The following is a 15,003-nucleotide window of genomic DNA, read 5'->3' as shown; positions in this document are numbered from 1 at the left end:
ATTACAATGTTGACTTGTTGTGCACTATTTGACCAAATTATTAGAAGAAAAAAATTTTAAAAACACTATACAATAAGCGTTTAAACAAACTTTTTAATTTAAACCAACAATATTATTATTATTATTATTCATTGTTGTCTTGGGACCCTGTAGCAACTACAACAACTGATATCCTGCGTGCAAGATTTAAACTTGAATCAATGGCGTGAAAGCTTGCAACATGAATCAACAGCGATTTTAACTTGTGAAGTTGGAGAAAACCATCTCCTGCAAGTCCTGCGTGCACGACAAGGAAGAAGAAAAAAAATAAAACTTTTTTTTTATATATAAAGCCTTGAACTGAAACTACCTTAACCGGTTGGACCACGGTTCATATACAAATTGACGGTTCGATTGTAGTCAAAACCGATTTTAAATTCAAAACGGTCTTATCTTCTATAGCATCCGTCTACAGTATCAGTTCATGGTTCGATCGAATAGTTCAATCCAATTTTTCAATCCTTGGTTTAAACTTTAAAATGAAAGATATATATGTATACACGATAAAAAAAAAAAGTGAAAATTTCAATTTCTCTTATTTATTTGTTTTAATTAAGATATGATTTTTTTTTTTTATGCAGGTGGAGAAGATGACGAGCAGAGATCCGGCAGATAAAGAAGCGGCCGAAGTATAAAAAGAGACGAGAAAAGCTGATGCGGAACTCAACAAGGACGCCGCTAAGGCTCACAATGAAAACGGCTCGGCGCCTGGCTGAGCCCGGCGGACCTCACCCTCGATACAAAACATGAGGCACTGAACCTACCAAAACCACCACTGCCACCGAAGACTATGTCGATGATTACACCACCCCTACTGCTGATCCCCGTTATCACCCTGGACCCACCTCCGGCGGTGCTTATCGTTGAAGTAGCTAGCTGGGGCTTAGTTAAAGTTTCAAGCTAGTAGTGTATATTTTCCCGCTGAAATTTTTATTTTTTTAACTGTTTGGTCTTGAATTTGACTGTAAACGACACTGTTTTTTCTGTTTGAATTGAATAAACTGGGCAATTTGGTCTTATATAATTAGAATTTTTATTTTCCATATATTTTTATTATGTAATTAAATATATTATTATATGATTAAATAATTATAAATTTAAAATAAATTAATATATTTGTGTATCCAAATTTATACAAAAAGGAGAGTATACACATATGATTTGGGTGTAATATTAAAATCCCAATTCACTAGGGTAAAAATTCCGTATTGTCGTGAAAACTTTAATATAAAATCAAAATTTAAATCAAATCATACACACAAATTTCATCTTCCCCTGACATCACAAATTTCACTTTTGTATTATTGTTTTTTATTTTCCCATAATTACTTGATAACTTAAACAACCCACAAATTCTACTTTTCTTCAGATAGAGAAGTAATTTTTAACTGACAGATTTTTATCCCCAATTTAAACAGGTTTTTTCATTTTCAAATCTAAACTTCTGAAACTATTTTAATATCCAATGGGGAAATTAATCACAATTCAATGTATCCAAATGAAATGGATCAATTTTGTGGCTGTTGAGCTAATATGATCAATACTACATTTGAAATCTCGTATATTCACCCTATGAGTTCACACTCATCCTGTTTCCCTGTCCACCGAAACAAAGATCCACTTATTTAACTCGATTTCCAAGCACGAAAATGGCAAGAAAAAAGTTAGTAAATTATTTCGTATTGTGTTTAATAGGTTATAGTGTAGATATTGAAATATTTTGGTGTAGACTTATTATGTTTAGAGCTTCTATTTTATCATTTGAAATGGTTTGAATCGTTTGTGATTTTAATGAAATTTATTAATGATTTTGTGTTTCAATATAGAAAATTGATTAGCGTTGAAATCTAATTTAAAAGAGTGATTTAATCATAACATACAATCGCAATCACCATACAAATCATATGTAGTGACAAAAGTTGAAGGGGCGTGGGAGGGGTTGATATTTTCCAACGGGGCATAATACTTATATAATAAGGTGGGGTTTGGTTAAAAGTAAAGAAAAATTACTTTCTCTGTCTTTATTTTATTATAATTATATTCTTATTAAAATAAAAATAACTTTTTTTTAATTAACATAATAAATAACATAAAAAATATTTTAAAATAATTATACAAAAAATATTTTAATAAAATAATATATTAATATTTATTTATTATCTCTAACAAAAAAATAATTATTTATACTTATTAATTTTTATCAAATTTTATTAAATATAATAATAATTTATATCTAATAATTTTTTAAATAATTTTTTAATTTTAATAATAAAATATTATTCAAATTAAATGTAGCATAAGGTTTTTTTTTTTCTTTTCAGGACAATATTTCTTATGAAAATGTAGCATATGTTTTTGAATTTCGATTATTTCAATCAGATGTCTTTGTGAATCTAAGCTTGAGAAACGTGGCTAAGCATGTCAAAAACCGTAATACATTAAGGGAAATTGAAATTTTTACCCTCATTTGGGCCCACATATACATTTATACCACATTTTTTACATTCTAAATATTTTTACCACTTTATATGATAGGATGTCTAAATTGTCCTTATCTTCAATCTTGAGAAACCAAAACAAAATTTACAGTATTACTTGTTTTTAATGCACTATAGAGAGAATATGTATAGATATTTAGTATCAGTATTTGAAACAAGATTTATATATATGTGTTAGATAAGATCAAATAAATTTAAAATTGTTGAGTTTAAATTTTTTAAATTAAATGTACAAAAATTGTAAATTCAGTTGATCTTATCTATCAAAATTTTGGTTAGCGTCAATCTTATATTAAAGCAGCATATGAAAAGATAATCCAAGAAACCACCCATGAAGCGCATGCACTGAAGTACTTGGTGTTTAATATGCAAAGAATACATCAATATATATATCCCAAAAATCAAAACAAAATGAATTGGATATTCACGTGAGCTTGCAGAGAATAATTTTAAAATTTTCAGAAGCTTGCAGGGAAAAACTTGACTTGCAGAGGAGAGATAATGCAATGATTTGTGCAATAGTATTCACGTGAAGTAAAATTTCATCTTTAGCATATATATATATAGCATAGATATATTCATATTTACCACATCTAATTTAAACATACCATAAAAGAGAGATCTAAAGTTAGCACAAATTTACACGAAAAAAATTCAATCGAAATTCAATTAAGTAAATCAAAATATTGTTAAATATTACAATTTTAACAATATTGTTAATTAGCCAATTGTTGTAATTTTTAAAATGAAAAAAATGCCAGAAATTGATTTTGGTTGGGAAGGTTATTTTGGGAGGGGACTTGGCGGCACAAATTTGGGGGTTGACATCGCCAACCCCATTATTGTCTGAAATTTCTGGCCAACCCTTTAATGTAAAAATTGAAGGGGTTGGCGCCAACCCTTAATATAATTGAAGGGGTTGGCGTCGCCACCCCTTTACTAAATTTAAGGGGTTGGCATCAACCCCTTGTTGACTTAATGAGTCATTATGTTCTTATTTTGATGATAACAAACTAATATATCCCTAAACATATTAACTAATGATTTTACTTGAGTGTGAACTTAGATTGCAAGAATTTATCTAATGCATTTGAAGGAGTTTCAAGATGAAAATGAAGACAATGCTCAACTGAAAAATTCTTGAAGATTTGAAGTAAAACCCAAGTTCAGGTAGATATATTTGTAATTTAGAGCATTCGTTTTGATTAAAATATTTATTTGCATGGAATAGCTCACTTGAAAACTCATTCTCATATCTTTCACATTTTGGGTTAAAATGTCATTTTTCAAACTTATTAGGTTAAGCCAATTTTTTTACCAAAGTTTATTAATTCATTTAAAATGATGAAGTTTTGCTAACTACATTTTCATATCTTAAAGTTGGTTTTGAAAGAATTTTCAAAAATGGGTTAAATTGTCACTTTCAAAGTTTTAGGGGTCAAATGTAATTTTTCAAAATTCAGGGGGTAAAATACAATAAAATTTGGTCGACCGAATTTGACTGATCGAATTCTTCGATCGCAGCTTCCGAATTGTCCAGAAGCCATGTATTTTGGCTTTCAGAAATTCGGTTGACCGAATTAAATCCGGTCGACCGAATTTTGGTTTGAACTTTCTAACCGCTAGTGCCACGTAGGCACCACGGGAGTGCCACATCACATCCGGTTGATCAAATTACATTCGGTCGACCAAATTGTGTATTTTCTGGAAAACTAAAACGGCTATTCTTTGTGCACAACGATAACTTTCCTTATTTTTCCTTATATAAACCCAATCAAATTCGTTCAAAAAGAACTTTTGCCACCAAAAACTTTCATATATTTGAGAGCAAATTATTTTTGAGCTATTCACTTGCAAATTCTCTTTTCCAATCAAAACCCTTGCTCATCGTTAAATAATAAATTTATTTAAGTATCCAACAAGTAAAGAAATACAGACAACATTTTTATTCGAATGTTACATTAGTTGATGTCAACTATGTTATTTTAATAATGATAATCTAGTTTGTTTGATTGATCTTTGATTAATCTTTCATTAATTACATTAACAGATTAATATATTTTTCAGGCATTTGTAATCAACTACCAAGAAGGGGCATACAGATTCCATGATACGTATAGATTCCAAGTGCACATGTCGCTTCGGACGAAAATGGACACTGTGACTATACTTAGGAATAAACTAACATTTACTCAAAGAGCTATTTTTCGGACAACCTGTTTTGGACACTTTTTAGATTTGGCGGAGCCTTAGTTTAGTGTCGTTTTCATACAATCGATATTACTTCGGATGATTAATCGCGGGAACCTAAAAAAAGAAATGTGGTTCAAAATAAATGGTATTGAGTTTCGATTCAGCCTTGTAGAGTTTGTGCTAGTCAGTGGTTTGATTTTCGGGAAGGACATCAATGTGTTCAACTATATTGATTGCACAAGGACGCCTCGACTAAGAGAGGAATACTTTCCTCGCATTCACAAGTTGTTATCCCATGAGGAGATCGAGCAAGCAGTTGACGATCAAATATGGGGAGACAATGACAACGACGCAGTGAAGTTTGTGGTACTGTACTTTGCGTTTATAGGATTATTAAGGGCAGACAACAGAACAAGAATATCTAATCATTTTTTGCATTTAGCGGACAATCTAGATACATTTAGTTGGTACCCATGGGGGACGGTTACATAGAATAAAACAATTGAATCGATGCGGAAGGGTATCCATAACAAATATCAATATTGTGTTGAACATTACCCGCCCTACAGAAATCTGCTTCCACTTCTTAGTTACAATATTTTGGGATACCCTATTACTTTCCAGGTAAGTATTGTATAATAAATAAAGTTAACATTCATCTTGATAATTATTAATGCTAACCATAAATATTGTACATTCTGTAGTATTGGACTTATGAGACGATTCACAATCTATCACCTTATTTCTGTCTGGAAGTAAATGATCAAATGTCTCGTAACCTGAAGTAGAAGACAAATGTACTACCAACTTGGGATGACATATCAAATATTTGAAACGCTCCTCCAGTAAGTTGCTTATTAGTTGATTTACGTTTTATTATTCACTCTATCATTTCATTCATTTTAAAAAATTTATTTCATGTTTCAGGAAAGAATTACAACTGCATTACGTTTGACTAAGACCGAATGTAACTCTGAGTGGTACGTTCGGGCTTTGAAGTTTATGGGAGAACAGGCTCCGCCAACATTATCAGATGATGAGTCTACAGATTCTAACGATGATAATAATGCCCAGTTGATTCATCTTGTTCCCTTTCAGGCAGTCTCTCAAAGGTCTTCACGGTCGTCAACTCTCAAGGCAGCCTTTGTCCCTATGGCATTCCCACCAGTACAAGATTTCCTTTCTTATTTTTCTAGAAAGTCTCGTGCTAGACAGACATCTCCTCTACAAGGGTCATTCTCTCGTACTGCACACTCACAAGAGTCATATAGGGCCTTTGCTAATATATGTGTATCCCCTTCACAAAGGTTTACCTCCGGCACTTCCCATCCTCGAGAGTATCGAAGAGACAAACCCGTAAGGCACTCAGTTTATGGGACATCGTACAGTGGTGTCTCGTATGACCGTCTTCAGCAGATTTTAATAGAACATGGAAGAGGCATCAGTTTTTAGATGCAGCAATAATTAGACCAACACGCTGCCATCATAAGCAAGACCAATTGAGAACTATTCAGAAGCCGATGACAACAAAAAAAATGTCAACATTTGGTCGTGTTCTTCATAAAGGAAAACAGTAAGTCAGTCTATTCACAGATTCAACGAAGGCCAAAAAGAACAAACAACCCATACCTGAGAATCGTCCTACTGACTTGCGATTGGCTGGGGACTACAATGAGTTCTTACTGTGATATTGTTGTGCATTAGATACTAACAATCGACGTGTCTTCCTCGGGGGACCAACTGAAACTACAACCTATGTGAGCAAACCCTGGTGGGCCCAAATTGTTAATCAGGGTCAATGGTTAAAAAACACTATATGCACCATTCTTTTGTATTCGTTCATATTGGGTATCACTGTCAACTTATGGTCTTACTTATTTGTATACACAACACATCCAAACCTTCATAAGAATACTTCGCAAATCTTTTCCATTTAGTAACTAGACGACTGTTTCGACCCATTTTGTAGCACTTCTCCCACAGTACTATGATAAGTTCAAACAATTGGGTGCAAATATGAAGTGGTCGTCATTTTTCCTATATCAAATTAACGGCGTTTGACATCTACAATCTGTTGAAGTCTTTTGGCCGTGGAGCAGTGTTGACAAGGTCGTTTACAATTGTAAGTCGTTTACGATATACAATTATTGGTAACTATACTTACTTCTCTTCATTGGTTCGCATGTATTTATTCCACTGAACATCGAAAACCAACATTGGGTGTATGACATATTGGATATCAATGACTGGAAGCTATATGCATACGACTCTACCCAATATACCACTAGCTTAGAGAGGATGAAGAAGTTGATGATGTCTTATAGGACACTGGCATACCTAATAAAGACAAGTAATTATTATGCATCAAAGGGAATCCAATTGTCAGATACTCCACCGAAGTTACAATACAAGTGTGTTCGTGACGTCCCAAAACAAGATGTAGCAATCAGGGACTGTGACATTTTTTCACTTATGTTTATGGAATGTCTTGTACGAGATCATCCATTCAATTTCACATCGAAACATTCTAGGAGACTAAAAATGCACATAGCCACTACCATATTCCATGGGAGGGCCCTCAGTAAGTATTTAGGGTTTATAGTTTGTTTATATATTATCGGACCTTACTTAATTCGTTGTACTTATTAAATTCAACTAACTGGTGAAAATGCAGGTTTCGAGGATTTCGATTAAGGCATGGCACATGAATTGGATTTCATTTTGTTATTGCTTCAATGATGTATTTTATTATTGTTTCAGTGATGTATTTTCATTTATTAATCATAATTCCTTTTAAATAATTTCTGTCTGCATATTCATTAAATTAAACAAATTAATAAACATGTTAATACAAAAGACATAATGTGATATAATAAAAAATCAAATATATACATAAAATGAACATTAACAAATAAATGTCATGGTAATTCCATTAAGTTGATTTGATCCATTGTCATCGTGTACATGTAAGATCCTGAACATAAAAAATTAATACATTAAAATCTGTTGAAAAGCCCAATAAATAAATTACGAAAAATTAAACATGCAATATATACACAATTAAAATTACAATATCAGACGCGATCATCAAATTAACCATGATTACCTATTTGGTCGTATGGGTTGCACTGTGAGTTTGGTGACCTCTTCCTCGTCCTCGTCCACTATTTGATGTGCGAGACGAGCCAACCATAGGCATTGGACTTGGACTTGGACAATTCAAGCAAGTATGATCAGGGTAATGACATCGGCTACAGTTTTGTTATCGAACTTCTTCTCCTTGTGAAGGTCTTCTTGCATGGTTGGAAAGACAACCGAACTATCGTTGTTCCATCATTAGAGGATAAATCACAGACATATTTAATGGTGCCCAAGTTGATTGATCTCCTAGTGGATTAATATCTTTTTCATACACTTTATGTAAATATTCAATAGAGTAATATGTACTAACCTAACCGAAACAGTTTGACAGGTTATTATACCTTGCAATAATTACAGCGTGTGTACATGGAATCTGGGAAAGTTTGAATTTTCCACAATCACATGTTTGATATAGAAGATTCACGATGAACACCTGTTGTCGTGAATCATGAACTTCATATTGTTGGAGGTTGATCAGTTTAACAACCATATTGGCAGATTTGAACACATGTCGAGCAAGTTTGTCCTCAGTCCATGGTGTTAATGGGTGAGATCTCTAACCTGTAAAAAACAATTAATAAATGCAATGAAAAAAAATAAACATCATTGAAATTTTAGTCATACGTACTAGTCATGTTTCGCCTATTGAAAAACCAATGTTGTATTGTGCTCCAAGAAACTCAACTAATATGGTGATAGGCAAAGCATGAGCAGTCCGTGTCAAGACATTAAAAGACTCAGTAATATTGGTCGTCATAATTTTGTACCGTCATCCTTTAAAGTGGGCACGCACCTATCTTTCATACCCAATGTCGGTCAAATAGGCTACTACAGTAGGATTTACTCAGGTAATTCTACTCATAGCAACTTGAAAGTCTCTTAGCCAATATGTTTAGTTTTTTTGAACTACGAACGCATGTTACCCTTTATATGGTAATTACAAAACCCATGACAGGCATGAGACATTACGTTCGTGACCGATATAATTATTGAATGATGACGATTAGAAATAATGGCCAAATCTGGCAAATCACCAATGCACATGTAAAGGTATGTCAAAAAAGGCATTCATGTATCTATTCCTTTCTTGTGTTCAATACCGAATACGAGAGGGTAAATTTGATTATTAACATCCTTCACAACAACAATGAAAAGAGGCCCAAGGTATTTTCCCTTTAAGTGTGAAACATCAATGCATATCATTAGGTAACAAAATTGTTGGAAACCTCTTATTGAATAACCTATACACATGAAAAAAAACTTGAACCTATTTTCTGGGTCGAAATCAATACGTGTCATAGTTTATGGGTTCTTAAGTTCCAAATTATGATAATACTCATGCAATAGACCAAAAGACTCTTCTAGAGATCCTCGTAATGCATTTATTGCATATGTTTTGGCACGCTATGCTTGCGTGTAGGATATGTCAATTTTGTACCTATCTGTCATGTTTGAAATAATTTCTTTTGGTTGATAAATGCCATCAACCACACACATTGACTTAAGTATATTCCCCAATGATTTTGCATCAGCTTGTCTATGGTGCGACAATATTTAATCCCACGGACAAGTGTGTTGCTCGTGCGCTCTATTTACATTGTGGGTGTACACATATAAGCGCATATCGTGTATTATCAGAGTGACCAACCTTCCATTGAATTCTTGTCTCTAAGGCATATGTTCGAAATAATGCTTTTAATTCTACTTTCGAATTATAAAAACTCATCACTTACAAATGGTTGGCCCTTTGTGTTGCTCGATTACTAATACCTATATTTTCAACATCAACGACAGGCTCAGAAACCTATTGAAATGGATTTGGATTATGGATGTGACTTGGATATGTTTCTATATTCATAAAGCCATGACATCTCTTGTGACATTCAACCCCCTCATTACAAGCATCACTTTGACTTCTGCTAACGTCTTGGCTCGAAATACCATACATGTCCTCATCAAACCCTGAGAATTAATCATCCTCATTATCTTCTACTTTGTAATCCTCATCCATATTATCGTCATTATCATTATCAACACCATAATTCCCACCAAACTCTTGGAAACTTTGCAGATGTGCCCACTCATTTGTCGGATAATTTTTTTTTTCTTCTTCATGAACATCTTCGGCTTGTTTATTGTCCCTTCCGCCAATTGGACTCTTGGTAACATAAAGTTTATGGTATCCTTGTGAACTTCTTGCTACAACCATCAAAAACTCTACATCATCATCGTCTACGATCTCCATTGGACCCTTATCACCTAGGGTAACTACGCGCACATTTGATTGACTTCGATCGAGTCTTAGACGATAGCTTATTCTCAGAATGAATCCTTCAAAATCAACACTTGTGTCAATACACATCTCTCTCTCATTCCCACCAACATATCTTGTCACATTGTCATCACCTTTAATCCACTAGCCTCTGTAGCGAATCTTAAATGCAATTTTTTCCATCTTGATTAGGAATAACCCTAAAAACATAAAAACATCAATGTTTAGGCAAAGTTTATATACTATAAATAGTAACCATCAATGAACAGTAACTTTCGAAAACTTTCCAAACTTAAATTTTTGTATTTTATAACCATCAATGCATACAACATTAAATAATTAAAATAACATGAAATAACAGTATTAAACAACATGAAATTAAGTAGAATGGAAGGAGAAAAAACAATGCGAGGGGCTGGCGTTGCCAACCCTTGCCGACAATGGGTTGGCGGCGCCAACCCATTTTTGTCTGGAAATTTTTCAAAAATAAATTTTTGTATTTTATAACCATTAATACAATATTAAACAACATTATAACAACTTTAAACAATAAAAATTGCATGAAATAACAATATTAAACAACATGAAATTGAATGGAATGGAAGAAAGTGCAAAAAATATCAATTCGAGTGTTGGTGAAGCCAAGCCCTAGGTTAACGACGCCAACCCGTTCTTCGTCTGGAAATTTTTCAAACCATAATTTTTGTATTTTTTTACCATCAATACAACATCATAACAACTTTAAATAATAAAAATAACATTAAACAACAACATTAAACAATCTAACAATATGAAATAACAACATTAAGCAATCTAACAACATGAAATCACAACAAAATTAAATTTCACATGAACTCACGAACATGAATCTACCATACATTATTTGATTTTCAATTATTTATAAAGAAAACATATAACATATGAGCTTGAATCAAGACCGACCTGAACGTAGATGATTTTGTTGTGAAATCTTTGCAACAAATGTTAATTCTCTAAATAAATCTACCAATTTTTGTCTCTCCTCCCTTGTGTCCAATTTGAATCCTTTATAATGATTTTCTCACGGGTTTTTTTGTTTAATCACATGTTTTCTTTGTTGAAGAAGTGTTTTTCCCATGTTACAGAGATTTCTTTCTCATTGGAAGGCTGAAGAAAAAGATTATCTCTTTTTGCATACAAGAGTTACATCAACAGGGTTATTTTGGGAAAATAAAATATTGTTGTGGTATTTTTATTTAGGCTTTGAGATGAGTGTTATATGTGTATACATGGTTAAAAAAAGATAAAAATTTCAATTTCTCATACATTAATCATACACGTTTCACATATCTTCTACACCTGTCGTAACGCCCACCATCCTTGTACATATATTTGATGTTACATCTTCATACAAAGAATTTTACCAAATCGTTGCTCAATTAGCAGTCAAAGAAGATCAAAATCTTACACAAGATATGCAAATCAGGAAGGAGTGCAGCCGAGCCCATTAAAGAATACTATTTACCATAGGGACAATCGCCAAGCATCAGCATCTGATGAGAGTAGTTGGTAAAGGCCGATTGTTTGCCAATACGAATACTGACATCTGATGGGAGAAGCAGTTGGTGAAGGCCAATATTTTGTCAGAATGAATACTATTTCTGCTTATGGAGAAAAAGTTAGGGGGGAAAAAAGAAGTTTGAACTTTAGATAGAAAAATTATTAATTTTTTAAATTAAAGAAAAAATAAGATAAATTTTAAGTTTTTTTAATTTTTTATTAAATGATAATTTTATCTTAATTTTAATAGAGAATTTTAACAAATAGGTGGGTATTTGGGTTTTAAAATCCTATAAATGCATGTTTGGGCTGGAGTAAACTATGGGTAGAAATAAGTCTTTTGGCCTATTGTAATATAATAGTAATAATAATAACAATATATATTGTAAAATGATTCAGAAAAAAAAAAAGGGTAGAAATTTTATTTTCTCTTTCAATTATGAATCATAATTTACGTAGCTGAAATTTGCAATTGTAAATAAAATAGAAATAAAAATATTAATTTAGTAATTTTAAAAGTAAATTGAGTTTATAAAAAAAAACTGTATATTATAAAATTAAAATAATGCATAAAAAACAATTTTAAATGTAAACTGAGTTTATAAAAAACATTTGGGGGTGTGTGTGTCTATATATAAAAATATATATTTGACCTAAAACTTAATTAAATCAGAATGGAATAAATAATATCTATCTGAAATATATATTAAATTTACAAATATGAAGATTAAAACTCATATTACGTCAAACTAATTGGCATATGTTAAGATTCAATCTATACACTTATATATCATTCATTTTTCTCAAGTATATTAGATGTGAGACTTTCTTTCTTTTTTATTTGAATCTCTAATACCCCCACTTAAGTACAAGCATCAGTTGGGTTTTGACTAAGTGCATTGTTACTTGTATCTAGGAATACTTAAGCTATTAAACCATCATTTGACTCATATTCTAATACCATATTAAAAATATATATTAGACTTACCCCCAATTAAGTACAAGCATCAGTTGGGTTTTGACTGAGTGCATTGTCACTTGTATTTAGGAATACTTAAGCTATTAAACCGTCATTTGACTCATATTCTAATACCATATTAAAAATATATATTGGACTTATAAATGTAACGATTGAAACTCATATTAAACAAAATTAATTGACTTATATTAAAATCTAATCCACACACTTATACATCACTCATTTTATTTAAATTTATTAAATGGAAACTCTTTCTCTTCCTTTTTTTTAATTTGAGTCCCAACCATATCAGTCGCATAAATCGTTGAAACTGATGGATGAGTTCCCTTCTCGTAACAATTGGATCAAAATCTGTCAAATGGGCACCAAACTCGTCGCATGAATAAGCTTCTTGCCAAGAAATCCGCCACGTAATCCTTAGACTCGGCCATCGCAAAACGTGGCAGCAATCTGTAAGATGTAGGAAACGGCCTCCTGGTAACTTTCCACGTGTTATATTTCTTACCACATTTTTATAACCCATGATCCCTTCTTCGTCTATTTAACCATAACGCCAAGCTGCCATTTATTCACACAAGGCGATCGAAATTCAGAGTGATCTTGAAGTTGGAGAAAAGAGAAAAGTAAAATGCAGTCAATGAAGGAAACAGCAGCCAACATGGCAGCCTCTACTAAAGCTGGAATGGAGAAGACGAAGGCCACTGTGCAAGAGAAGGTTCATCATCTTCTGCCACTTAAATTTCATTCAGAGTGAATGCATTTGTTTATGTATTTTGAGTTTGGAGAATGAGAAATTAATGGTGTTGCAGGTGGACAAGATGCAAGCTCATTCTCCAATGGAGAAAGCAGCGGCGACTGAAAAGAAAGAAGAGAGGCTAACACAAGCAGAAATCAACAAGCTGGATGCCATGAAGCAGAATGCAGCTGCAAGACATAATTCACCCCAAGTTGGTGGCAGCAATCCAGGTTTCACAGCTGCGACCGCTAGTCCAGCCAGCGGAGTCCAACAGATGTCGGCAATGCCGGGACATGGCACTGGGCAGCCCACGGGTGGGTACGTAGCTGAAGGGGTTGTGGAGTCTCACCCAATCGGATTAGATAGTGGGACGGGGCAAACCATGGCCCATAACACACGGGCCGGAGGGAACCCACCGGGTCCATACCACAGTACCGGTGGCACGTATAATTAAAAGAGTGTTGAATGTGAAGTGGGTTATGGGGCTTTACATTTGACATTGCCTTTTAAGGGAGGAGAAGGTTGTTTTGTATTCTCCTATCGAAAGTATTTTTTGTGTTTTTGTCGTTTTCTTTACTTGAAATTTAATAAAGAGTTGTGATACTTGTGAAAACCGTTTTAATTTAGCTTAAGCCCGATTGCACTTGACAAATCACAATTAGTCACGACACCCAATTTCTATTCTCTTTTCTTTTTTTTCCTAGTCTTGAAATTTTCATATTTATAATAACAATATTTAATTGGGGATGTTAAATTAAATACCCCCTTTTAATGGATTAAGAAAAAATGTTCCCAAAGGACTAAAGTAAAATGTTTCAATTTTTTTTAAAATATCAAAAATATATTTCACCACCTTTATATAAATTTTCCTCCTCATATCCTCCTCATTCTATTCAAATTTTTAGTTTTACTTAATATCTAACCAAAAAATATTTATGTTTTTGAGTTCAAATCAGAAAAAAATTGGTTCGTAATGATAAAATATTTTATTTAGGGACTTAATTTACCTATTAAATCAAGTTTGTATATTTTATTTAGGGAAATTAAATTAAATGGCCTAAATTTATATACCTAAAGCAAAAATGTCCTATATTATTTAGATTAGAGTTTTTAAATTTATGCAATTAATTAGATGAGTTAATTTTTTAATGTTTTGAATTTTGTTTAACAGTTTTTTGTTAAAGTAGGTATAGGTTTGACTATTGTTATTTTGGACATGTTATTTTTGGATAATTAATTTAATTTCTAGAAATTAAATTCGTGATAAACAATGCCTCGTGAGTGAACACTAAAATTTGCGAGATATTGTTCACATGCATCAAAGTAACATTAAATTCACGTGAGGAATGACTTTTTTGTAATGTAGTGCTCACCGCAAGCGAACAATGCATCCCAAAAAATCTGTTCACTTAATGTGAAAACAATGATTTTTTTATGATATGCGGTTTACTAAATGTGAACACTCTAACAAAAATCACTGTTTCACGTGAAGTGAACACTGATTTTTTCCTGTCGTATTGTTGACCGTTCACAGCAATGTACAGTTCACAGCAAGAGAAAAGTCTGGCAAAATCATATAAAAAGGTATTTTAATCCTTTTACGTGA

The 15,003-nt window shown here is 32.6% G+C and overlaps 1 protein-coding gene and 1 long non-coding RNA gene across 2 annotated transcripts; both read left to right on the top strand.

Annotated features, from left to right (window-relative positions):
- Positions 1-356: 356 nt before the first annotated feature.
- LOC123228462 lies at positions 357-1,058 on the top strand. Its single transcript, XR_006504698.1, has 2 exons — positions 357-466; positions 621-1,058. It is a non-coding gene; the product is annotated as an uncharacterized LOC123228462 (long non-coding RNA).
- A 12,176-nt stretch (positions 1,059-13,234) lies between these two features.
- LOC123228332 (18 kDa seed maturation protein-like) lies at positions 13,235-14,023 on the top strand. Its single transcript, XM_044653688.1, has 2 exons — positions 13,235-13,376; positions 13,471-14,023. The coding sequence occupies exons 1-2, from the start codon at positions 13,290-13,292 to the stop codon at positions 13,849-13,851; spliced, it is 468 nt and encodes a 155-aa protein (XP_044509623.1). The 5' UTR covers positions 13,235-13,289; the 3' UTR covers positions 13,852-14,023.
- The last annotated feature ends 980 nt before the right edge of the window (positions 14,024-15,003 follow it).

The sequence above is a fragment of the Mangifera indica genome, chromosome 10 (genome assembly GCF_011075055.1).
Source record: "Mangifera indica cultivar Alphonso chromosome 10, CATAS_Mindica_2.1, whole genome shotgun sequence".
Taxonomy (NCBI): Eukaryota; Viridiplantae; Streptophyta; class Magnoliopsida; order Sapindales; family Anacardiaceae; genus Mangifera; species Mangifera indica.
This window is presented reverse-complemented; position numbering and strand designations above follow the sequence as displayed.

Bases quoted from the DNA above. Each gene is read 5' to 3' on its own strand.
- LOC123228332 (XM_044653688.1), top strand. From the start codon at position 13,290: ATGCAGTCAATGAAGGAAACAGCAGCCAACATGGCAGCCTCTACTAAA. The intron at 13,377-13,470 runs GTTCATCATCTT...ATGGTGTTGCAG, and splicing joins AGGCCACTGTGCAAGAGAAG to GTGGACAAGATGCAAGCTCA.